Raw genomic sequence first — 26841 nt, forward strand, 5'->3', positions numbered from 1 at the left:
CAGCAGTCTGAAATCTCTGCAGATGCTGGAGAACAGTTACATGAATTTCAAGAGAGTTGTATGGAAATCCTCAGGTGTCTTTGTTATTATTACACTCATAAATTATCTCTTTTTGCAGCTAAGATATTGTCACTTCCTCTGTTGGTTCCCATGGAGGTTTCTGGTAAAAGGAAGCTTGCAGGAGATTTTTGTGGCTTTTTAGTGGTACCCCCCAAAACACACAGAGGCTCCCTCCTGAGGAAGCAGTTATTACAATATTGTGGGGGGTTCTTGTTTCCAGCTCTCTGTGACTCATGCAGGCAGCTGAGAACACAGTTAAAATATGAGTGCTGAAAAGAAACTGAGAAGAGGGAGTAGTTATTCCACTTCTCTTTCTCTTGGAAGAACTAAACCATACATAAATTTAGGTCAGACAGGGTAAAAATATTCCATGCTGGTTTTCCTTCCAAGCTGTTTGGGCTTTGTGAGACATAAAAACAGGCCCAGGATATGGCTGAAATTAACAAGACTATTATTTACTTGTTTAATAAAAACCTCTTGCACTGAAACAGAAATTCAGTTCATATTCTGTGGCGGTTATAAAATGATAGTTTTGTCACAGAGCTGGTTATTCCTTTTGTGTAAAAAGTAATAAATTAAGAACTAAAAAAATAGGAGAAGAAAGCAAGAAAAGAAAGTCAAATATTCCTGCTGATGAAAGGCAAATGTTAGAAAAACACTCATTAGAGGTTTCTGTCTCGAAAACATGTCCCGAATGAAAAGCAAGAGCTGGAAACCAAGGAGCTGTCTGGGATTGTTGGTTTAAAAAAATGTGAATTTAAAACTTGTGGCCAGTAAAATTAACAAAATTTGTCTCTGTACAAACAGAGAGCCTCCTGTCATGCTTTGGTTTGGGAAGTGGTTGTTACATTTTGTACTTTTGCTTAAGTCCTGACCAGAATAACAGAACTGCAATCACGTGAACACTTCTCAAAATTGTAGATTCTCCACATTTTTTTTTACACCATTACATTATAAATTAAGTCTCTAAACATAGAACTGGAGTAATCTTATGTGTTCAGACAAAGTGTGCACGGCAGGACTTTGTAAATTCAAACTCAAATTTAAATTTTCCAAAACACATGGTGATTCACAATGAACAGACGAACAGCAATGTCTGTTTGTGGGACATGGTGCAGAGAGGGTTTGGAGTCATCCATCTGTGCATTAAATTTGCTTTTTCCTTCATGACCTCAAAATTCTAGGAATTTTGAACTTGCCATTGTTAATTTATGCATAGCAGTTTCATTAATGTGATAAAATGTGTTGCTGGAAGACCCTGGGAAGGTACCTGCCACTCTGGACACAGGTATTTATAATGGAAAAATGCAACACAAGGGAACGTCTGCTTTACCAAAAATTTAGGAGTCAATGTCTTGATGAAAGTTGGTGAATTTTGGTACCAACAAGTCTTATGAATTTACATGTGTGATTAGGGGCTTTTGAATTTTTCAATTTAGTAAGACAAATAATGATCTTCATCCATCCTCTGGGAAGAAAACACAGGCACTCTTGGTTTATTTTTGGAAGGCTGCTTGTTTAGTTTGGCTGGTATTTTTATTATCAAGAAGAATCTTGTTTCCTTTGCACTTTGTGAGGAAAGAGCTCGTTCACTGTCGAGTTGGAGTCACAAGATCACACCACTGCTACTTAACAAATGCAGCCAGGAGGTGTTGAGTCCTCAGCACCAGCTGCTCACAGCCCCACTTCTAACACTGCATTTCTTGCTAATGCAGACACAGCCAATAAATCACATTAGCAAGAGGAATTGCAGTGACTTCCATAGTTCTCCCTGCTTGGCTGCTCGGTGACACAGAGAGTTAATGGACAGACATTGCCGTTCTCCTGCCAAAATTCTCATTTTGTAATTGCCATGTGGGACATTGTCTCTGTTTTGCTGTTTCTTACACAGGCCAAGGATTACAACTCAGTAGCTTGTTTTTCCCAGTTCCTATAATAGAAGAAGGAAACAACCTGGAATGGAGTAATTCCAAGAGCTGCAGAGGAGACAGCTTCATATGTTTAGAGTAATTTCCATGTTTATTCTTGCTCTGAAGATTCTGCCATTTCCATTAGGACTAGATTGTGGTCTTGGTTCAGGCAAACACTGATAATCACTACAGTAAATTTGATAAGCAGTTATTTCTCTTGGCCCTCGACCAGTGAAGAATTGAATTTTAGAAGGCATGCTGCAGTTTGGTTAGACCAGTACTTTAAAACCTTACATGAGCTTTGAGAAAGTTCTATGCCAAGGATGATGTTTAATGCAGGATTCAACTGGTGACAAGTGCCACCCCCCTTGGGGACTTGGTAGCATCTGACTCTGCTCTGTGTTTAAGCACAGATGTGGCTTTTCAAAGGTCCTGGAGGTTTGTGGTACCTTGCTTTGGAGAACTGCTGAGTGTTTAGTATAATTGCCTTGGTGAGAGGCACCAGTAGACAGTGGAATAAATTATTATTTAAAAACAATGTTCTCCTTTAAGTACTTCCTACATGTGTCTCATACTTACAGAATAATACATACAGCAGAGCAAACCATCCCTAGAAAGTATTTAACATCCATTCAGGTGAAATGACCTCCCAAGAAGGGTTTCATTACAATTTCCATACCAACCAGGTGTATAAATCACTGGTAGCTTTAGAACAGTTTTACAAGGAGCCACACTGGATGCACAGCCTTAAACAAAAGTTGAATTCGGTCACTGGGCCTGTTTTCTATCTACCTTTCCCTGCAGCTGCTCTGGTTTATGTCAGAGTTTTGTTGTCTCAGTATTCCTTCTCCCAGATCCTGTCCTGTTCTCTGGAGCAGGCCTGGAGTGAGCACCAGACTGCTGAGGTGTGTTTGTTGCCAGTGGGGGTGAGGAAAGCAGGAGTGTGAAGCAGCAGAAGTGATAAAGGAGAAAACAAAACAAAGGGAGATGCGCCTGCATTTCACAGAGCACAAAGAGTGTTTTCCATCTGCAGCAGTGGCACTGAACAGTGACAGCACCAACTGAGAGCTGTGATGTGTTTGAGCAAAGAGGGAAATTATGCATGGAATTACAAGGGCATGAAAGTGCCTAGGACATGAGGATTTGATTAATTCTTGAATAGACAAGTTTGGGATAGATGTAAAGTGAGAGTTGACTGTGTGTCTTACAGATACAGACTCCCATAAGCTGGAGAAACTCTAAACAGGTCAGTCCTGGGCCATGAATCTCAGAAAAGAATCCAGAATCCCAGAAAAGAATCCAGAATCCCAGAAAAGAAGTCCCTGCTGGCAAACACAGTGCCCTTACACCAATGGCTTCCCTGGGTGTTCCATGTCCCTCCAAAGGCAGCTGCTGTCAGGGATAACTGCAGAGGAAGGGATTTGAAGGTGCCTCTTGGAGACAGCCCAGGGTGTGTTTCAGTCTGCAGACTCCCTGAGGATGCTATAAAAAACATCCTTTCAACAGGTTTGCAGCAAGGCTACAGCTAATTAAACAACTGCAGGTGATGAAAGGCTGGTCCTGCAGTGCAGACAGCAGCTTTACTGCTCTGAGGGCATCATCCAAAACATCCCTGTGCTGCCTGTGTCCTGCAGCACAGCATCCCCCAGGAGCCTGGGGAAACTGGCCAGCCCTGGGGATTTGTAAGGTGTGTGGCACAAACCCCCTGCAGCTGCAGAGGGACAGACTTGGCACAGCCCCCTGGCCCTCTGCAGAGGCTGTGCCCATTTGAAAGGATTTTTATTTCATTTGAATGGATTTTTTGTGGATCTGGGAGATGCTGCTCTGCTGCCTGAGCCAGCTCTCACTGGGGGAGAGGCTTTGCCCTCTCCAAAGACATTGTACAGGCTCAGGTAACTGAATTAACATTGATTACACAGCAATCCTTCATCAGGCTCATTTTCTCATTGTTACTGAGCTCTTTCTTACCCAGGTAAGGCTGTTGTGGGTTCCTTTATGCAAACGCTGACAAACCTATTTTGCTAATGAACTGCTAATGTCAAACCGTGCATTGTAAATCACAGCAAGTGGTGTTGGAGCTTGACACAATGATCCAAAAGCATGAAGAGTTCCTAATTAATTTCTTTACACCTTGGCTCACTTGGTGGTAATGTTGGTAGGTGATATGTCAACTTTCCAAAGGAACGTTTTCTGGAAGAAGTCACAAGTCTGAAGCATACAAAGCACATTTTTATCTAAGACATTTAGCTGGAGTTGCCACTTCCCTGCTCCCTTTCCTTTGATAAGCATAATCTGTTTCCCCATTCATGTCAGGGTAACCTGGTTTTAAAATCCAAATACTTTGAAGGAGTCTCAGCATGACAAAATGGAAATAAACTTCCCTGGCAAGCACAGCCCTCTCCTACCACCCACAAGTTTTGCTTTGGGGTTTTTATTTTATTTCCTTCCATTAGAGAAAAATGTTAAATCATAATTTAACATACTAAAGAGCAGTGGAAATTATAGAACAAGGACAAATGGCAAACCTTTTGAGTCTGAAGTAAAAATGGAAGTTCAGACTTTGGAGACCACATAGTAAACTTGCATTTCCACGCAGAGAATTACAAAAACTTAATCAGGATTTATATCACTCAGTAAAAGGAAAAGTGATTGATGCCAAGCACAGCCTTTACTGAGGGGAAGCTGAATTCAGAGCTGTATTTCCCTGCATTCTCTGTATTTCCCCTCTGTTTATCTTTGCTTTTCACCCTGCCTTCACGGATCTCTGTGAGTCTGCAGCCTGCACAAATTTCCTGTGCCAGATTTTGCCCCCAAGGTAACTCGGGGGATGACGTGGATGCCATGTGGATAAACCTGGCCCACTCTCCATCTGCTCCTTGGGAGGTTCAGCTCTCGGAGAGATGAAATCCATGGCGGGAAATCAGGAACATAAAGGGTTGCAATAAGAGAAGAATTCAAGCCATTTTTTTCCTTACACTGTTGACCATACAAACCTAAAAATTTGGATAGGTAAATGCCAGAATTTGCACCTGAAACCTGTAGTTTTCCCTACTTTATTTCAGTATTTTTTTGGTCTAACAAATAAGATGTGTCAGAGCAGCAGTCTATGTCACATAAGCAGCTGTGCATCCAAAATCAGCTCATGATTATATTCAATATTTACTACAGGTACCTTGCCTTTCTAAATATCTAACTGTTAAGAACTAGGTTTTCTCTTTTACAAAGGATTCTGTATAAGTTTTTTCCAAACTAGTCCCAAACCCTACTGAAACATTCACAGCTTCAAATACAAAGTCCTTCAAAAATTAAATAAATTTCAGGTTCATAAAAAACTTATTTTCTCTTTTATAATTTTCAGTTCTAGTTTCTAACAGTCATTCAAAACTGCAAAAATAAAAATACTCTCTATGTTCAAAAAACTGAAATGGAAACTTCAAACTGGAACATTCTGCTGCTCTCTCTTTCAAAGAGAGTCAAGCAAGAGAGCATGTCTGCAGAAATGCAGGTGACAGAAAACATTTTTAGAACAAGGAAGAGCTCCATCACAGGAAACATCTAACTGGTGCAATAAAAAAACTCTTCAGTTTGAATTCTGCTTCTCTGGAACATAAGACAGAAGCATTCAAAGGCTTCCAGACACGAGCAGCTTACCCCTGTCCTGCATGTTCAGTCACTGTGGTCAGGTCTTTATTTTTCAGGATGCTAAACTAAAGAAAAGGGGGATTGTTCCTGCTGCTAATTCTCTTTCACAAAGCTCAGGATAATCTTTACTCTGAGAGCAACACCTTTCTGCCTTCCCTGCCCTGCAGGCTCCTCTCACTTCCTTGAGGGAAGTGCTGGCTCAGTTTGGGAGTGGCCAGGGGGACACAGGAACCCTTTAAAAGCTCAGCTCCCCTGTGTCATCCTCCCTCACCTCCTTTCCAGAGGAACTCCTGAATTCCAGGCAGCACTGAAAGTTACTGGTGGTAAAGGCACCTCTATTCCAAAAGCCAGAAAGGTCATTTTGATTCCACTCACTGTCTCTACCCTCTGCAGTGGACCAAAGGGAACTTTTATTTCCTTTTTTTAGCTCAATACCTGAGTTGCAGAGAGAGATGCAATGACAGTAAAGGGGAAAACATGCAGAGCTGCATCCCAAACCAATTCATCAGCAAACAGAGCACGCCTGCCTTACAAATTTGCCTGCAGCTCTTGTCTGCTGTGTTATTTTTAAACTGCCTGCAGGTTGCAGATTTTTCAGTGGTCCTTCTCCTACTAATGTGCACACAGGATTTAGCAAGGCACAACTTTCATTACTGTGAATTTGAGTTACCAGAATACCCAGCACATTAAAATTCAGCATCCTTCATCTTCCCACAAACTTCTTGCGGCATTCACGGGAGGACATCCCGTGTCCCCTGCAGCCTGCCTGCATGGCAAGGTCAGTGTGAGTCAGCCCTGCATCCCTGATGTTCCCAGCTGCCCTTCCTCAGCCTGTGGAATGCATCCTGCAGTTGCTGTAATCAGCAGGCATCCAGCTACACACTGCAAAAACCAGAGAAGATGAACCCAACTCAGTGAGCCCAGCGCTCAGTTTAACAGTGTTGTTGTCACCCAGACATGTCACCTCAGCACCAGAGCCAGCTGTGGCAGGGATGAGGGCTGTGGCAGCTCAGGGCACTCTCCCACCACACAATTCACAGAATTCCATCCCAGCAAACCCTCCTCTGTGGGAGGCTGCCTGGGATGGAGGCAGGGTCTGGAGCTTCTATAGCAGAAAACCTTCACAATCAGTGCACAATTCCCACAGAGAGGGGAACTGCAGGAAGAGTGCTCTATTTATGGCACCACAGTGTTTTAAAGAAGAAAGCAAGGGAGTGTTTTTCACCACGACTGCTGCTGATGTGAACAGAAGCTGCAGATGCTCAGACTTTCTGAGGGGTCAGGCCCTGGAGCCAAATGTAATGAATATTATGGTTTGTTTGCTTCTTCTTTGTTGCCTGGTTGATTCTGCAGCCCAGAGCTGCACTGCAGAGCAGTTCCTGTCACTTTGGAACCTCTCCCCTCCTCTGACTGGGAATGTCTCAGAGATTAACCCACTCACACTGCACCACTGCTAGGAACTCTAGAAATTACCCAGTTACCATTGTGAGAAGAACATGCCCACATCATCAGCAGGGGCACAGCCACGTTGCTTTCCACCCCTTTGGCACACTTGTGAGGAGTTTGTGTTATGAGAGGGGTTTGTTCTGGGGCTGAAGCTCCAGCACAGGAGTCTTTGCTCTCAAATGTGTACAGCAAGGAATTTAAAGTGATTTTGGCATAAACAGCCAATAAGCTTCAGCTAGAGCAAAATCCTGTGCCCCACAGGGCTGAGGATTGCCTGCTTGTGGGGCAGTGAGGGCCAGCAGGCTGGCCTGGATGTGCTGGGGTTAAATTGGTGTTCTCTGGACCTGATAGTGACTGTCCCTCATCCTTCCACAATACGCAGCCAGTTAAGCTGCTGCTTGCTTCCCCCTGCTGATTTGGAGAGTCACGGTTTGGCTCTTGGCTGTTTGTATTTTGCAGACATCCCCTGTGTAATTGCATGGCCTGGCCCCAGGCTGTCAGGCTCTGGGAGAAATAACCACATTATTCCACAGAACAGTTAGCATAATTAAAATATTGACTGCAGATTAAAAAAAATGTGCTGAATGTTTCACAGAGTGGTTGGAGGGTTGGCAAGCCTTGGCAGCTTGTTGGCTGCAGGAGCTGGCTGATATTTAGGAGTGCCTTCTCCTCCAGCAGTCACTGCTGTACGTGGGAACTGCTTTTTGGGCTGTCAACTTCTGATCTCCCAGGCAGCCAACCCACAACCAGGAGAAAATGAACTGACTGGAAATGAGGTGCTCCAAGGGCTCTCTTGTGACTCTCATTGCCAGTGAGACCACTTCCTTGTTATTTAGGACTTCAGGATGTCTGTCTTGCTGTGTGTCTGTCTATTTCTGTGTCCATCTCTCCCAATGCACAGTATAGAAACTGCATATGGTGAGAAGGACTGCATGTACCATATGAGAAACATCAACAAAGTAAAAAAGCCCACAAAAATCTCCACTAGAACATGTGTTTTAGCTGCTATTCCTTCTTTGACATTGGATTTGTACCTGTGTTTCATCTGCAATCAAAGTCTTTGCGTTTCCATAACGAAGAGGGCAGAAAGCGGGGGAAGAAACACAGTTGGCAGGGCTGGTGTAAACCACAGAAACACCCAGGGAAACCTCAGTGTCCTTTAAAATCTCCCCATTCCCCTTGTTAGGGCACTGTCTGGGACCATGAGCATTGCTGGAGACCCACAGGTTTGGGTTCAAATGATTTCCTGGTTCTTTGTGTATCCCCTACCTGCAAAAAACTTCAAATGGCCTTATGCTACCAATATTAAACAAAACCTGTGGGGGATGTCTGACCCACTTTGCAGACACCTCCATCCCAAAGGAAACACAGTAAATCAGCTTCGTGTTTAATCCTCACTTCCGTGCTTGAGAAACTCGTGGCCTGGGAGGAGCAGCAGTGCAGTGTGACAAGGAGCAGGGACAGCTGAGCTGAGCTTGTCCCTCTCCACTGCGGCTCCCAGGGCTCTGATTCACAGCCTCATCCACAGCTACTTGGAGATGAGCTAATTTCATGAACATTTCTATTTCCACTCAAGAGGTGTCACAAGAAATGACCAAATGCTATTTCCTGAGGCTTCTATTACAGCTTTAAAGTGTTCATAATAGCAAGTTAATAGGAGATCTACTCTGCCATTTTCCATTCTTGTTGCTATTGCTGTAATCAAGAGCAGCTCTAATTCTTCAAAGCTTATTTCTGTGGTACTTCTCATTTTTGAATACACTGTTAGGAAAGAAGCAGAATATCTTGGCACTCCAGCTGTGGTCTGTAGGCTACTGCCTTCCTTCTGTCCAAGGCTCATTGCTGTTTTCTGCTTTCAACTTAATACTGACCTCCAAATTGTAGATTATAAATATCACCTTGGGTAAGCACCATGTGTTCAAAGGAAAAAAAAAATATTACTTTAAATCTCTTGTAAATTAAACCCCTAGATAAACTCAGTGGAATGAGGAAAAGGTGCTCTAAATTCAATACAAAGAAAGAGAATTTCACTGGGCATGCATGATGTGTGTGGGGAATTGTTAGAGCTTTTCTCTGCTCTAATAGCTCACATAGCCAAGTTTTTAGTTTGTCTCCACTGAGTGATTCATCTCTATTACCAGTATTTTCAAAATTAAATGGAAGAGGAGGAATGTGTTTATTCCCCTGCTGTGTTTAATAATCTCCCAAAAATTGTTTCCTGTTTACTTGGAAATCCCCACCTCCATGCTGTGATTTAGGCATTTTCACCCTGTTAACTTAAAAACAAAGCCTAGAAGATGCTGGATATGTATGATCTTGCAGTCATAAAGCAATTTATGATAAATGTTGCTGTTCCAGAGAAAAATCACTTGGTAATGTACATATGTTCATAGCTTCACATTCCCAATTTAAATCATAGCTGGTTGTTAGGAAAAAAAATACAAATTGCTGCTCAGTTTTTATTTCTGTAACAGGTCTGATGGCAGCTTCTCTTTCAACAATTACTGTACTGGTGCTGTAATACAGATCTCAGTAAAGACATCAATAACCCCATTTAGGGGACTGTCCTGCTGTCCTCCATGGCACTGGCTGGCACACAGCTGTGAATGCTCAGTGGGTATTGTTTCATGCAACACTTGTCTATAAGCAAAACCTGTGGTGCATTTTCAAGGAAAATTATTAAAAATACCTAAATTGATTTTCCAGCTGAAGCATTATCTCTGAATTCCTGTGGCTTGGCTGGACAAAAAGGAAAGAATTTTCCCTGTAGCTTTCTCAAGGAATAAATTGTCACAGTAGTTCTGAGATTTTACTTACATAGCATATCAAACAAACTCTTCTTTTATATAAGATTTACATTAGCTCACAAAAGTCAGTGTGTTCTGTGTTAGCTCATGTGAAGAGTTCATTTAAAAGGCAGCAATATCCTGTGACCCAGGAACAGAGCTGGAATCTGGGGATTCCAAAGGGATCTGAGCTCTCTCACACTTCCTCTCAGCTTTTCATAAAGGTCTGCAGTTTTTAAATGAGCATTACATTTATGTGATTAACTGGAGGCCACGTGAGCCTGATTTACAGATGTGTTGAACTTCCACTGCTCCTGTTAAAGCCATGGGGAGCTCTCAGCTCTCCCAGTTTCAGGAGGCTGTGACAGCTCCCTGCAGCTTTTGGGGGGACAGTGGCACCAGTGCCTTGGTGAGCACCTTTGCCTGCCCTTTGCAAGTCACTGTGGGGTTTTGTCTAACAGGATTTTCCTCTCTTCCCCTCTCAGATGAGATGGAGCAGTCCCCTGCAGTGCGTTCTGACTACTTGGTCTCAGGGATTAGAACTCCACCAGTGAGGAGGAACAGCAAACTGGCAACACTGGGCAGGATCTTCAAACCGTGGAAGTGGCGGAAAAAGAAAAATGAGAAGCTAAAGCAGACATCTGCAGGTAGGCTGAGAACAGGAGAGGGATGCTGCACAACAAAGCTTTCATGGGTCATGTTAAAGGTCACCTGAGCCAAACCCCATTCAGAGATTCCAGCATTCAACAGATTAATATTGTTTAAGGCTTGGAGGGGCCCATACAGGCTGACTTCCTGTATAACACAATATAGAGGAAAAGGTTAAAATATGAGAGTGAATCACAAGCCTTGCCCCCAGACTGCTTTCCATGGGCTGTCCCTTCTCCACACATTTATGCTACATTTATGGCCCCAAGTATTGTCACCCCTTTTATTTGGGGTGAAGTTTATGTAGGTCACAGTGACATGATGAGAAGTGACAGGAGGGAGCTGCAGCATGTGAAATGCCTTCCCTCAAGCAGCTGTCTCTGAGGGGAAGGAACCCAGCACACAGCACAGCATCCTCTCACTGGTCTCCAGGGATCAGTATGGAGACAAACTCACTTGCATTTTCCTAAGATGGGACAGTGCAGTTCCCTCCATTTGCTGCTGTATCCTGTGGGAGTGTCCCAGGGGAGGACACTGTCCAAGGCAGCTCCAAGGTGCCACAGGAAACAGCAGGGAGGCTCTGAAATCCCCGTGGCTCTGCACTCAGAGTGGTCTGACAGCACCTGACATCATAAACCTCAGCTTTACGTGGGGTCATTTTAACAAAGGAAGAGGCACAAACAGCTGACCAATCTATGCTCCCCAAAACAAAATCCTTGCAGTCCTTTCCAGGAGTTGAGACTAGAGGGAATTTCCATGTTGCCTCTTTCTCACCCCGTTACATGACTGCTCTGTTGGTAACTGGTGCTGTGTTGTGCCACTACTTTGTGCAGTGCTGGAGAAGAAGATGACAGCACGGCAAGGGAGGGATGAACTCATTAAGAAAGGCCTTCTGGAGATGATGGAACAAGGTAAGTAAAAATTCTTAATTTTTTTTTTTATCAGAGGCTCTTTCAGGACAGTAGGAAACATACTTGCAAAAGCAGAATAAACAAGGAAATGAATAAAAACCTTCAATCCAAACAGAGAGGAAAACTCAATGTCTGAATTTAAGGCTTGTCATCCTTCAAGCTCCTCCCTGCTGCAATCAGTCCATACAGTTTAGTGTTTGGTGCTGTCCCATCTTGAATGCTCCTCTGTGTTCCCGTGGTTTACACGTGGTGCAGCCCGAGCTGGTATGTATGTTTTATATAATTGCTCTAAAGCCAGCTAAATCCCTCTGCCAAGAAATCCAGCTCAAGCTGGATAAATATAAACTTCAACATACAGATGCAGTCAGCTAACATGAACAACCTATGGGTCCAGATCCTGTCAAATGATCCTAATCTGACTTTTTCAGCTGTGTTTCCAAGTTTGTGATGTAACACGTTGCCAGTCTGCCTGCTTTTCATTCCCATGGAAAAGTGAAGCATTTAGTGGAGTAATTTTAAAGCTTTCCTGAGTACAAACCAGAAGTCATGGAAGGAAAGTTGATAAAGTGTCAGAAACACTCACAAAGGACATGGTTCTTGTGCTCCAAAGCCCCGACAGATGCTCCAGGGAGACACAGATCTGGGTGACTGTTCTGTGAGATTAACTGAGCTCCCAGTGTTGTGGACAACTTCCCAATTGCCATTTCCACCTAAACAGAGATAAACACCACAAATCCATCTTTGAAAACATCATAGCAGAAAGTACGGTCATGAAAGAGGACTGGCCTTTTGAGTTTGATTAATCTCACAGATAGAAGTTATGTTCTTGGAAAGTAGTAATTGAGTTTCTTTTGTATAAGACAAATGCTGTGTCTGTAAATAACCCCTGGGACAATACTCAGTGATGCCAAGCTGGAGTGAAACTGAGCAACTGAAGAGTCAGAAAAGAGCATTTTAAATAGGATTTTTTCCCACGAGAGTAAAGCAATTTTAATACTATTCTGTTTGATATATTTTAGACTTTATATTAAATAATCTATCAAACCATTCATTTATTCTAAAATGGAAGTTCTTAGAAAGTTCATTTTTAATTCCTGTCCATTGAAGTCTTTGTGTCTCTCATAATTCTAGATAATTACTTGTCCTATTAGCATATTAGCATTACTGTATGTACATGATCTCCACTAGGAGCAGGAAAGTTCCCTATAATCCATGAATTTGAAGTCATGCTCTGCAAAAAAACAGTAAAATAGAACTTCTGTGGAGCATATTAAGAGGCAATAATGAGGAATCAATAAACCTCTTGCATGCATAAAGAACGGTTGGGAGGAAAAGGTGGTGCCAAACAGCAAGATAATTTTAATAAAATTAAAATAGTTCAAATAAATATAGTCCAGTGAGGTGTGAGGACAAGCTGTGCTTTTAACTAGACAGCTGCAAACAGACTGCTTACCTGTCTGCAGGAGAGTTGCCTGGAGCTCCTATAAACATCACACAAATTTCCAGTGCCTCCCTGTGCCCAGAAAGGGAAGAATGGATCACAGTCAGCTGAAGGACATTGCAGCTGCCTGCAAGTTATTTTTCTTTACAGTGTTGTGAATCTCCAGGGTTATTTTATTATATTAGTAGAAGCAGCTTATTAACTGGAATAAAAACTGACCCAAATAATTCTCAGTAAATGATTAGTGCCCTACTTGGACTGAGCTGAAGTGGCAGCAGTTTCAAGGCTAAGTCCTTGTTCATGCAGTTAAGTTGCAATTGTCAAAGCAGCAAAACTGTGCTAAAAGACTACAGTAAATCCTCAAATCCCTCTATTCCATCGGGCTCTACTCCACTTCCAGGGAGCTGATTCCTGCTCACTTTCATAAACAGCCCATCTGGGAGGATGCTGCAGCCTGAGAAGCCTCATGCATTTGCAGCAGGTGCCACTCAGACCCACAGCACAAGGCCTGGAGCAGTGTTGGGCACTGGCACTGGCCCTGGCCCTGGCACTGGCACTGGCACTGGCAGTGGCCCTGGCAGTGGCCCATGTGGCTCTGAGCTCTGCACAGGGCTGGTGCAGGACCTGCAGTGCCCTGGGAGCAGCCCACTGTCCCTGTGTGGGTGGCCAGTCACCCTGGCAGGTTGTGTCCCCCTGTCTCCTCACACAGCCCCCAGTCCTGGCTGGCCACTGACAGCATGGCCTGGGCCACCTCTGTCCCCTGCTCCTCTGTGGCTCTGCTCACACAGGGCAGATGCCAGCCTGGAAAACTCCTGAAATGCAGCTTCACTCTGGGGAACCAGCTGAGCTCCCTGAGAGATGGCCTGGGTCTGGCACTCAGCAGGGTTAATTCCCAGCCAAGTCCCAGCCCTGCTCCTGGTTACCATGCAGTGCTGAGGGCTGGGGTCCTCCTTCCCCCTGGATCTGAGGCCTGTGCTTTGTCCTGTCCCCAGATCATCTCTAAAATACGATGTTAGGACCCACTGGCACCCAAAGCAGCACACCCACTTTGATCTAAGCACCAGCTGATCCTTCCTGTCCCAGAACATCGCTGTTGTGAGTCTCAGAAATGCTTCAAGAGGAACATCTTCTGCCTGCCATCCCTTCATTAGCCCCTGCCCTGCCAGGGGCTGGACCTGAGGGAGCCCTGAAGGAGTGTCTGGTGCAGATCCATTGTGGCCCAGCTGCCTTTCCCAAGGGTGTGAGGAAGGTGCAGAGCAGAGTTACCTTGAACATGTTTAGGGAGCTCCCCCCTCAATGTTTGTCCCCTTGGTGAGCACGAAGCTGATCAGGTTTATCTGTGCTTACAGCTCGGGGCAGTGGTTCACACACCCATGATTATGTACAGGCTGCCTTCACAAGGAGCTGAAATGTAGGCAATGAACTTTTTCCCCCTCCCCTTCTCTGTATCATAGCAACTGTGCTACTGCAAGGGCTATTTTAAGAACAGTAACTTTTCACCAAACGTGATTATGAGGCAGACTGAGTGAGCTCAGTGTGCAAAAATACTGCATCCCTTCCGCAGCATCTCTGGGCCAAAATCTGATACCCTCACCCAAAAGCACAAGAAATTACCCTGCAGATTGTCCAAATAGCATCAAGAAGAGATAACTGTGAATGTTGCAGTTTTAAATCAATGCTCAAGGAACTTGTAGTGATAGAACTGCAAGAAAACACAGCCCTGTGAGGAGCTTCCAGAAGGGAGTGTCCAGGGCTGAGAAGTACCAGCTGGGAGGTGAAGGGTGGACAGCAGGAGCATCCATCAGCATGGAGAGCTGCCCAGGGAGGGAAGTGGTTGCTTTCTGTGGTTTGCAACAGTGATGTAGATCTTGTAAATTCTGAGGGAGTAAAAGAGTAGTTTGTATTCTGAAGACTCTTGCCTGAATAAGAGAATACTAGAAAAGCTTCAGTCATCAAGATGCGTACAGCTGCAGGGATCACTGGCACAAAAATCTTTCAGAGTAAGCAAAGAGAGCAGTTTCTAGGTCTGCATGAGGAAGGATTTGAATTTCTGATCAGCTCAATCACACAGGATATACTTTACAAAGCTGAGTAACTAAAACTGTGCTAAAATCCTGCAGTTTGGTAGGAATATGAGCAGCCTTTCCTTCCTCCAGCATGGCTGGATGGCAGCAGGTCATGCACAGAGCCTGGCACAGCCCAGACATGTCAGACCCACCTGGGAATGTGCTGCACCACAGGCTCTGCTCATGCAAGGAAGGAATTGCCTCCTCCTGGAGACCTCTGATTGCCCATTGCTCGTCTCCATGTGGCAGCTGCTTCCAGAGCACAGTGGCCACTTGCTGAGGCAGCTGGATGCCCACATAATTAGGTTTCTCCTTGAGAAACCTGAGTGGGTTTTTGTGCCAGGTGGGCTGGTGCCCACAGGATTTGCATCACAGGTGGTTAACACAGAGATCAGGTGCTGCTCTAAGAAAAGTCTCAGTCTCCTGAGCACAAGCAGCTTTAAGACTCCCTCTTCTCAAGAGAATAGCAGGAGGAGGGCTCAGCTTTCACTGCTCATGATTTAGCTAAGATTAAATTATTTGTTTCAGATACTGAGGGCAAAGCCTGCACTGGTGACGATGGCACGAGGGTGACGCAGAGCGAGGCTCCAGCAGCCGTGTGCCAGGCACTCACCTCAGAGGAGGAGCAGCAGGACACCACAACAGCAGCCACAACGAATGTGACCTCCTTTGGTGAGGAGCTGCACTTGGATGAGCTGAAAGAAGATACAGGTATTGGATATAAAATGTTTTCAAAAAACTATGAAGAGTTATAAAAATATTTGTGCTGAGGAGTCTACTTTATTAGTGCATTAAAGGTCAAAGCACCTTGTTCAGCCCAGCCCCACACTATGTTAGCAATTGGTGTTTAATAGTGATTTTTGAGACTTCTACCAAGCTGAGGAACTACACAAAGCTTGGCATGATTGGATTAGTTGAATTATGAGATGATCCAGTCTTGGCATGGTGCCCCTTTGGTATCAGCAGCAGCTGCTGTGAAGATGAAATAAGCTTCTCTTGAAAAGATTTCTTAAACTTCTGTGCCAAGCCTGAATTTATTAGTCCTGGCTCGGGAGAGCAATGCCAATACACAGCCCACACTGTCCATGTCACCACTCTGTCCTCAGCATGCTGCAACCACCAGTGAATTTTGATTCCAGGAGCAGAGATCAGCTAAGCCAGGCTCCTTTGGTGCAGCTCTGCTGAGCTCGTCCATGGCAGCCCTGCCTGGGGACGGGAGCAGCCAGGCACAGCCCCGCAGCTGGAGGGCTCCAGTCACCTCCTGACCACCAAGAAATGCAAAGCTGCAGAGATAATGCTTTATCCTGGTTTGTGAGGACTGTCATGTGGTGATTATGGATCTTCCTGCCCTCTGAGCAATCTTTACACTTTCTCCATCTGCCCTGGCTGCCTTTTGTTCTCTGTCCCACCCCTTCAGGCCCTGCTTTCCTGGGGGTCCCAGCCCCTGGTTGCTTCCACCCTCAGAATGGAAATCAGTCCCTCATCAGCTGAGGCAAAACCCACTCATCTTCCTGTTCTTACAACAACCAGATTGAATCTTGACCAGATTACAGGTTTCTTTTCTTCTTTCTCTACTCTAGAGCATTTAATTCTGTATCACTAAAGAAATTTCTTTCTGAACTTGTAATTCTTACCATTGGGACGTACTGTCATGGAAGGATGACACTAATAAGATGTCATCTGTTGAACCTTATGGCTCTGCATAAACTCATAGTGCAATTTCAAATTCACCTTACAGTGTGTTCAAAATCGTGTATTGAAGCTTTCAGAATCATCCAAATTTCTTAGGTCTTTTCCCCTAATCCTAGTTCCTTTTATTGTCTCCCTGAAACAATCTCTCCTGTCCTCTGTATTTCTTTTCCTCCATTTTTTGAGGTGTCATTTTCCCAGGTTCCACAAAAAATAACAGTGGGATTACATTCTCCTGTCTCCTGTCTGAGAGACTCCAATTTGTAGGAAGTCTTTCTGCCTCTCCTATTGGTGGCCTCTGGCTTTCAAAATAATAATTGCTGATCTAGTTTTATGTGCTTATTTATCCCTGTCTGTACATCCTAGAATTCCTGTCTATAGTGAGTGCACCTGAAGGAATTAATTGGGTGGGAAAGCTCTTCAAAATTGACAGTATGCTGCTAAATTTATTATAATGTCTATTTTTTTATAACATTTGCCCTTGGGCTCAATCTAGGCCTAATGCAGTGGGTGGCTTTCCAGAGATTCACATCAATAAGTGACCAGCTAAAAACAAAAGGGATTTGCTTTATACCCAACATGTTCTATGTCATCCTAAGGATGTGGGATAAAGGCCAAGGAGGGGAAGAGGAGAAAACACAATTTGCAGACTTCATGTTCATGTTAATACACAGCAAAAGAACAGCCAGGGCACAAAGAGGGCAGTTTTCCTCACCTAACCTTGCCAGTGGGCTGGGGGACAGTCCCAAGGGGAGGATTTCTACCTGGTAATGAGATGGCATTTTGACAAGTGGCACTCCATGAATAATTCTAGTGCTGAGCACTTGGAATACTTTCAGCAGGATAATATTCACTCTGCAGTATGAAATCTGTTAATGGTTTTGTGTGCTCAGGACTCAGATCTGCCTGACACCACGCTCAGAGCAGGGTGGAGTTCAGGACCCACAAAGTCGGGCTGGGGCTGGGAGCCTTTGGGACCCACCTGCTCTGCAGCAGGGGTGCCACTGTGGCTGTGCCAAGCAGCCCCTCCTGTCCCAGGGACAGCCACTGATTCCAGGGGAGCCACTGCCAGGGAAAGCATTGCTCCTCTCAGGGGAATGCACTCAAATCTGACTCATTTTCCTCTCCAGCTCCTAACATCTATTGGGGCTCTTGATCTTTCACTAATGTAACCTATTAGTGACTCTGTTTTTCCCTTCCTCTATTACACATTTTGTCTCCTGTGCAATGGGCACAAACACCCAAGTGATGTCACCCTGGAACAAGGCATTACCCTGTAAGTGCATTTTGAAAAAATTATTTCCTTCTGTAATTCACATAACTATCCCATACAGCAGCTCTCCTGTCATGACAAATTTCACAAGAGCCCTGGTAATGATGCATATTTATTCTTTCCTGTCTCTTTTGAATGATAAATACTCATTCCTCCCCTTCTAGGCACACTCATTAATCTGTTTGTCAATAAATTAAATGTCATTATCTTGCCAATGCTATTGTTTCCAACTGCCTGAGTGCCTTGGTGCCTCCCCACGCACTCTTGAGCACGAGGCTGCTGGATGTTCATTAATACAGAGAGTTTGAATTCCCAACAAGACAAAACTGAGCCAAGAAAAGATTTGTGATGCAGCAGCTGTGGGTGCCACTGCAGTGAGATTTTAGGAGATGGCCTAGAATGGTTTGGAGGGAAAGGTGCTCTGGTCAGACAATCCAGAGTGCCCAAAGGAGTGGGATTTGCCCAGGAGTTTGGGGACCCCTCTCATGTTCTGCATGACCCCAGCTCTGGATCCCCAGCACAGGAAGACGTGGAGCTGTTGGAGGTCCAGAGGGCCACCAAAAGGATGAGAGGTGTGGAACACCTCTCCTGAGAGATCTGGGGTCAGCCAGACTGGAGAAAAGAAGGCTCCAGGGAGATCTTGTTGCAGCCTTTCAGTACTTGAAGGGAGCTTATAAAATAGATGAAGACAAAGTTTTTGGTAGGACCTGTTGTGATAGAACACAGGGCAGTGTTTTTAAAATGAAAGAAGGAAGATTCAGGCTAAATACAAGGAAGAGTCTTTTTGTAATAAGGGTGGTAAAACACTGGAACACACTGCCCAAAGAGGTGGTAGATGTTCATCCCTGGAAACATTCAAGGTCCGGTTGGATGGGACTCTGAGCAATTTGATCTTGTTGAAGATGTCCCTGCTCCTTTCAGGGGATTGGACTAAATACCTTTAAAGGTTCCTTCCAACACAAACTATCCTATGATTCTGAGATATTTAAACACTGATCTCCCCATTTTGATGAGTGCTTCCCCCTCTGGGGTAGGAAAAATAACCCTCATGGCTACAGCTGAGCCCAGAGTGGCTGGAAATGCACTTTGGAGGGAGCCTGGCCGTGGCTGGATCAGAGTCAGCCTGCGGGCTCCCGTGGGTCCCTCAGCTGCCCAGGCAGGGATCAGGACGTGTGACAGTGAGAGCCCAGCAGAGAGGCTCTGTGGGAGTCTGGGCACTGCCAGGGCAGCTGTATCTGAGCAGAATTCAAGGATGCTAAATTTGGACTTCATCACTGAAATTCTACCTGTGTCCTGCTTCAGCTTCATGCCTTTCTGGATCCATTCCCCTGTGCCCTCATCACAGCCTGGTCAATTTGATGAACTGCTCAGTGATTCAGCCTGCACTAACTTTCACAGCTAAGTGCTTTTGCCATCCTTGCAGAGACAGTCCTGAAATGAGCAGTGCTTCACCATCTCAAACCAGGGTCTTGGAAACTGATTTATTTTCTTAAGTACTTCACCAATTGCCTGTTCCACTCTAACTGCTCAGATCCAATTGAAAATCTTTTTTTGTGGCAGGGTCTTTTTGGTTATCAACTTTAACCTCAGGAAATGCTCAACAGCTCTGGAATCAGGTACAGAAGACTCAGGAACCAAGTTGAAATCATGTATTAAATAAGATAAAAATTATATTAGGAAAATAAAAACACACATCAACTATTGGAAAGTCAGTTTTTAGGTGGTATTCTGGGTTTGATACTCCTTGCCCTTTGGCTGTGTGTTCCTAGACAGAAGAGTGCTCACCCAGGAACTGTTTCACCACAGTTGTGTGCTCTAAGAAAATTCATTGCAGTTCTCAAAAGTTGCTTTGCCTTGCTATCCTTGTTATTAAAAAAAAGGGGGCAAAAAGGCTTTAGGGAAGTAAAGGAAGCACAGCAGTTTTCTCAGAAACATCAAAACTAACATGTCCTCAGCATCCTTGTATGTTTTATTCTTCACCTGCCCTGGCTGGTTGGCTGTTTCACACAGTTACTTTCACAGTGGAAAAGAAGTGTTTCTAGCTGTGTGCCATGTGTTCAGTTTTTCTGAATGTTCCTGGCATTGTCCCCTGGCCTATCATTATTAACTTCGTGTTCCATTAATCTTACTCATCTTCCCACTAGCCAAGAAACCTTCAGCACCCACGGAAGAACTGGAAGATGCCAGCCTGCCAGCATCTGAAGACAGTCCACAAGCCTTACTTGTACCTGAATCCACAGATTCCCCCCAGAAGCAGACAGACAGAAACCCAGCACAGCTTCCCAGCCCTCCATTGCTCCCAGCTCCACCACCTAAGGCAATCTCCAAAATCACCAAGAGCATAACAGGTCAGTCATCACTGCTCGGTAAAGACTTCCCCATCCTTGATGTGTTGTTCACCTCCACAGCACTGTCAAATCCTTTTCTCATGCCTTTTTGATGCCCCAAACTGCTGAGAATCACTCAGTTATACTGAGGGAGCAGTGACCATGTCTGGCTGCCTGATAACAATGCACTGATATCTGTACTTCACATATTTATCTGCAGCTCTCAGGGGGTTATTTGTTGTGAGTCTGTAGCACTAAACACACATAAAACAAATCGAACTGCAAACTGCAAACATCTGCTGAATCTCATGCTCATATTGATATGCCATAAAACACAAGGAAGATTTAAATGTTTTCATTACCTGGACTCCCACTGGAGAGCAGGACAGCAGCCAAAATCTAGTTCAAGTCAAAGGTTCTGCAGAGGTTTCTGTCTGAAGGGTTTTCTCTAGGGCAGGTCTAAACTAGAGCTATGAAATCTGCTCTGAAGAGTGATACACCTGGCAATCCTCTAAACCAACTGCAAACATCTGCTGAATCTCATGCTCATATTGATATGCCATAAAACACAAGGAAGATTTAAATGTTTTCATTACCTGGACTCCCACTGGAGAGCAGGACAGCAGCCAAAATCTAGTTCAAGTCAAAGGTTCTGCAGAGGTTTCTGTCTGAAGGGTTTTCTCTAGGGCAGGTCTAAACTAGAGCTATGAAATCTGCTCTGAAGAGTGATACACCTGGCAATCCTCTGTGCCAGACTTTATTGAACGTTTCCAAAAGCAATTCCCCTGGGCCTGGTTTTCTAATGTATTGCCAATGTTGTTACATTTCTCAACATTCTGGCACTGCAGAAAGGGTGCTAAAATGAGAATTATTTTAGTTGGTTCCAATTTCAGGGCCCCTACATATGGTAGAAGCAGTTAAAAGGGTCTTATTGCAAATGAAAATCAAGTCCTGACATCTAAATGTCAGACCTGTTGGATATTTAGACTTTTAAATGACAGCCATTATGTGAGCCCTGATTTGCATCCACACTCATCATCTGGCACAATGAGCAAGGTTTTCAAAGTCACCAGGAAACAAAACATCAGAGGGGTTCTGTGACCTGACCACTGGGGCTTAGAGAAAATATTGAGGTTTTCAGTCTCTTTGAAGAAAATTACAAGTATTTGTTTCCCATGGAAACAATTCATACTTTGTGCTTAAAAGCTGTAATAACTCAAGTGGGAGCTGGATTCAAAATGGTGTTTTAGTGCTCCTCAGGAGCTGCTGTTCAGGTTATTTCACTGTCCTGTGCTGTGGGTGAGGCTCGAGCCTCCTCTTCCCCCCTGCAAGAGGAACAGGCAGCCCCAGGGCCCCCTGCCTTTGCTCAGCTGAAGAGAAGGCCATGCTTGGCATCAGACGTATTTGGAAACCTGACCCACGCAGGGTATAGAGATTACACCTCCACCAAGCACTTAGAGCATTTAGAGTTCAGATATTTTGCTGCTTAACCTAAGTATTTCCTGTAGCATCTGAGATATTTTGAGTTTTGTTATTCAATTCTCATTTACATCTTCCACAAGAACAACTTTTAATTTTCTCAATGACTCCAGTAATTCTAGACCCTTTTCCAGTAGTGATTATACATGTTTATTTTTGTGGGGATGTGGGGGCAGTGCTAAGTTAAAATTAAACAAATACCGTCAATGAGTGAGAGGAAATACAAAAGTGTGGGGAGAGAGAAAGGGCAATTATGAAAGAAAAGGAAGATGAAGAGGCTGAAAAGCTCTTTTGTGTTTAGTTTTTTCCCCTCCCTTAACAATGCTAGGGATGCTGTCAGCAGAGGAGTGAGGAGTAAATCAAGCACCAATTAATCAGAGAGAGGAGGAACAGGGCAAGGTGCCAAGACATCACTTTGCAAGATTATTCACTGAACATCTGCCATTAGGACAAATAAGGTGTGATCTCAGGAAATTCTCAATATTGTCCAAAGCTGCAATGAGGATGAAATTGGCCCTTGACCTGTTCCAGGAACAAGCTGGTGTAAAGACAAAACAAAGTCTTCTCTTTCTCTGCTTTGAGGTTGAGCTGAGCCCTGCTTCTTGCTCTGAGGAAACACAGACATCCTCTCTGTGTGCAGAGATAAAGTGGCTCAGGAGGTGGCTTTGTCCACCCCCTCAGGCCATGATTCAGTGGGCAGCAATTGCTCAGAAATCAATTTATGATTTATGATCTGTCCATCTCTACAGCAGCACAGAATCAAACCCTCCCTGAATGCCAAGCCCAGCTTTGCTCAGCAGAGTTTGGCTGTCTCCTGGTGGGAGCAGCACCCTGATCAGAGCAGGAGGAGCTCTGGGCTGGGAAGGTGCCTCACACATTGCACATCAGGCACTGGCTCTTGCAGCCCCTGAGCCTTCAGATTTCCCAGATTTTAAACAGGGTAAGTTCTGGGCTAGTCTGAATAGAAATGAACAATGACATTGCTAAAGGGTCCTGGGCTGGAGGGACACAAATGTGCACAAACACCTCCAGAGATGAAAAGTAATGTTAGACTTTCCTTACAACAAGAGAGATTTTATTGTGGATGCAGCTCTCCTCACTGAAGGATGCTCTCCTCCTCACCCCACAAACACAAAAAGAGAACAGGCTTAGTGTTGCCACACTCAGATTTTCAGTGTTTGACTTTGGTTATGATTTCAGGAGCTCTTCTTAAGCAAAATTAAGAAAATGCATGTTTTTGGTAACCCTTATGCAGGATGCTGGTTCAGAGAGGAAATATTTCATAACTGAAGTTAGTATTTTTTGCCCTCTCCAGTTTTCTAGCAAGTTTTCCCCGCTAACTGGAACCAAGTCCTTGTTACAGGATAATCGTGGCCTGAGCAGAAGTTTTTCTCTGCTAGGAATTGAAGGATTTATCTCAAAAGTAAGAGGAGGAAAAAAGGGAAAAATCTCCTGTGAAAGCATTTGTACCAAAGCTGAGCAAGCTGTACCAGTTTAAATTCCTGTGTGAAGCACTAGGTGGCAACAAGGGACAAGAAATACTCTGGGATGAGGAGCTCGAATTGCCTTTATCCACCCACATGGTGTAAACATCTGCATGTGCCAGAGGCGTGGGACACGGATACAGGGGAGGGGGAAAGGGGAAGAGGAGAACAGAAAAACAAATCAGCATCTTTTTCAGGGCAGATGTTCAGTTATCCTAAGGGATGTTGTGTGAAGACACCAAATTTACAACCAGGGAAATGTCCGCTGTGCCTCAGACTCAAATACTAGGAAATGTATAAATCAGTCTAAATGTGTAACTCTAATTTCAGACAAAAGGCTTACATTGCATAGAAAACAGCTGAATCTGGGGCTAAAATGAGATTAGATTGCCACACCCTTCTTTCTTTCTTGTTAGTGCTCAGTACCCCATTTTTCATTTGGATGTCATTTGCTTACAAGTTTTGTTATGCAAACATTATCCTCATATTATAATGATTTTGGCATTTTCTCCACGGGCATATGAAAGACAGAGGTCTGGGCTGTGCAGCAATCACAGAGGAGCAGCTAATAGACACTGGTACATTTTGTCCAGACTCAGAACCATAGGGCATAAATTTTAATACAGTCTGCCAGAGTCCAGCAGAGAAAATGCTAGATTGGAAAGCCACCACAGCCCAAGCTTTTGGTGGAGAGGAGCAACAGTGTGCAACCAAAAATGCAGTGGTGGGCTGGGAAAAAGGAGAATCTGATCCTGTGAGAAAGAGGAGAAGTGAAGAGGCATCTGTTTTGCTAGATTAAAGATCTGGAGTGGTGCAGCAAGAGCCTTTTGAACTCAGTTACTCAGCCAGTTACCTCACAGCAAGAGCAAAACATCACCATTTATCCTCTGTTCAATACAACAAATTAAGTTCAGTGCAGACGCTGTGCAAAAAAAAAACTGTACCAAAAAAGCATTGCACAACTTCTTCCCCTCTTGTGTTTTGATGCAGGAAGCGAAATGGACGATCCAGCCATGAAATCTCCTCCTTCCACCATCCTGAAGAACTATGTCATTGTGGGTTCCTCCCAAATCTCAGGACAAGCTGCCCTTTTCCACCCCTCTGGCCAGAAAAGCTGCGAGCCCCATGGCAGAGGCCAGGTAACAACGCCCACCGGTTCCCCTCACCTGGCTGCCGTTCATCTGCCTTTACCTCCCAGCAGAGTCATTGAAGAACTCCACAGGGCTCTGGCCACCAAACACCGGCAGGACAGGTACCTACAGCCTGCAGGCACAGGGCTGCATGAGGACACTCATCCCACCGCTTCATTTTTCTTGGAAAATGTTCTTCCTATTCCTGTTGTTAGTGTTTTAATTGCTGCTGCAGCTTGGGTTTGCCTTCCTCGTGGTGTCACTGCTTGGAACAAACATCCCTGGTTAAAGTGACTCATTTGGCAGCTATTTCATTGTATGTTCTTCCTTTATAAGGAGGCTGCTGTGGTGCAGGAATACGTTTCCAAACAGGTAGAATCAGGCGATAATCCTTGATCTACTGCAAAAGAAAATCTGTCCCACAAGATACCAAGTTAGAGTAGCAAAGGCAAATCCTGCTCCAAGTACTCTCTACACATGAGAAGTGATGCAATTTCTGTGTCCCTTGGCTGACACAGGAGCACATACAAGATCCATTTTTAATACAGATGTGTTTGTGGGAGTACACTGGGTGCTGAATCTGGGTTTCATTATCCTGTGTGTCTGAGGAGGACAGAGATAACCTCTGCCATCCCAGAGCTTGGGAGTAAAGTTGGTAGCATTTCTCAGTTCCCTAAAAACTACTGCCCCAGGGAACAGACTCACATGATGTAATTTCCAGGCCCTGTTAAACCGCTGTCATGATCATACAATATCATATGAATGGTCATATTTCATGCCATGCATGTTTTACATTAGAAGGACGTGTTGTTGTGGGGTTTTTAATCACTGCAGTGTATCTTGTGACCATATGTCAAAGAAAAACATTATTCACCACTCCTCCATGTCTTATTTTAATGGCAGACAGGAAAGTAGATCCACATTAGCCATTCTCAACTTGAAAATGCCATCCTGTGTTGGTCCATGCTGAACTCCCTGCCCTGCCCTTTATGAGCTACAGGACGTTTTTGTCATTCTCATGTAAGTTTCTACTGCAGCAATAAAACAATCTTGGTAAAATCTGGGCTGTGCTTCTTCCACCCATAGCTTCCATGGAAGAGAAAGCAAAGGCTCTCCAAAAAAAAGGGTGGATGTCCGTCCCTCGAGAACGTCAAGCATGGAGCGCAACAAAGAGAGGGAGAACTCGCTGAGTTATGGCAGTGACTCAGAAAACAAGAGGAACTCAGTTAAAGAGTCAGATGAGAACAAAGAAAACATGATCATGAACTCAGAGCTCAAGGAAGAGTCTGTTTTTTATCAGGATGAGGAAGTTCTGAACGACTCTGTTATTTCTGGTAAGCACAGTCGCTGTGTTACAAAGATACACTCTCACAAACAAGGGAATGCTCTAAAGGCAGCAGAAAATATTGGGAAGGGTAAATTCCTCTACTGTCACATCAGCTTTTTGAAGGAACCCTGGTGAAAAGCTGAAGTTAAATTGGAGTCACAGTGATTGTGACTGTCCTGGTGTTGCACACTGAGCTGCATCACTGTGCTTTACCCTCTCAGTTACTGGTGCACCCTTGGGCTGCTCTGTATGAACAGCAGCACTCCCAGACACCCCCTGTGAGCAGCCAGAGCTTTCTGCACACCCTGTGCCAATGCTGGCATGGCTGGAATTTCAGGACTATCATTCCATGCAGTGATGGTACATGGAAAAGTGATAGAGGCCAATCAATCTAGGAAGGACAAACATGTAGAGAAAATGTCTTAAAGAATAAAGTTTCTCTCCATCTGGTCCATTTCACCCGTTCTTGAGGCATATGGGGAATGCATTTTATAATCCTGTGCAATTATTTAAGTGAGCTTTGGCAAAATAATCAGCTCTCGTTAGAAAATTTCTCATTCAAGGCTTTTAATGTTTTCCATGTTAGCAAGACAGATTCAATCTGAAATGAATCCTTCACTCTCTTCATGAATGCATTAAAAGAAGGCAGGCAGAGAACAATTTATCAAAAAAAATTGTTATAGCAGATGAAAGATGAATTTTAAAAGGTGTCTTTGAAAGCATGAGCCAGCAGACAGGACATGAGTTCTGCTGCTGTGTCTTAAGACATCAAGTAACAGAACAGACTCCTGAGGTAAGGCAAAAGAAAAGAGTCCCTTGCCTAATTGCTGTGCATTTAGGGATAGCTGAAAACATGACAAACACCTTTTAAGTTCTGTTTTTTTTCTGGCTGTGTGTAAAAGTGGCCTCTTTTGATAAAAATCCTAAGAGCTAAAGGCAGACAGGCAAAAACCCACACATTATCCCCAACGAGCAAAACCAAATCTGAATATTTAACTGTTGAAGGTAAATCTCTCTATATTTAAGAAATAATTATTCATTGTTATGATGATAGGAGGGCACTGGATATTGTACAAGTTTCAGTGATATCTAGAAGCAGCTCTGGGCTTTCCACAATAAGTGCTCGAGTTTTGGAAAATTCCTGCAGTTGAAGGATAGTGCTGGTGTACTGGGAGTGGCTGAGTTCACCTGAGAAAAACCTATTAAACCCTAAAACCTATGA

The 26841-nt window shown here is 44.2% G+C and overlaps 1 protein-coding gene across 3 annotated transcripts in view; it reads left to right on the forward strand.

Moving 5' to 3' along the window:
• Window positions 1-26841, forward strand: part of PHACTR3 (phosphatase and actin regulator 3) — a 100574-nt gene that overhangs the window by 41669 nt on the left and 32064 nt on the right. For all 3 annotated transcript variants that reach the window (XM_039719356.1, XM_039719354.1, XM_039719355.1), the window contains exons 2-7: window positions 10330-10491; window positions 11326-11403; window positions 15439-15621; window positions 20017-20220; window positions 24153-24414; window positions 25379-25626. In XM_039719356.1, the coding sequence (XP_039575290.1) occupies window positions 10330-10491; window positions 11326-11403; window positions 15439-15621; window positions 20017-20220; window positions 24153-24414; window positions 25379-25626 (1137 nt within the window). The remainder of the gene's footprint in view (window positions 1-10329; window positions 10492-11325; window positions 11404-15438; window positions 15622-20016; window positions 20221-24152; window positions 24415-25378; window positions 25627-26841) is intronic.

The sequence above is a fragment of the Passer montanus genome, unplaced genomic scaffold (assembly GCF_014805655.1).
Source record: "Passer montanus isolate IOZ18808 unplaced genomic scaffold, ASM1480565v1 scaffold41, whole genome shotgun sequence".
NCBI lineage: Eukaryota > Metazoa > Chordata > Aves > Passeriformes > Passeridae > Passer > Passer montanus.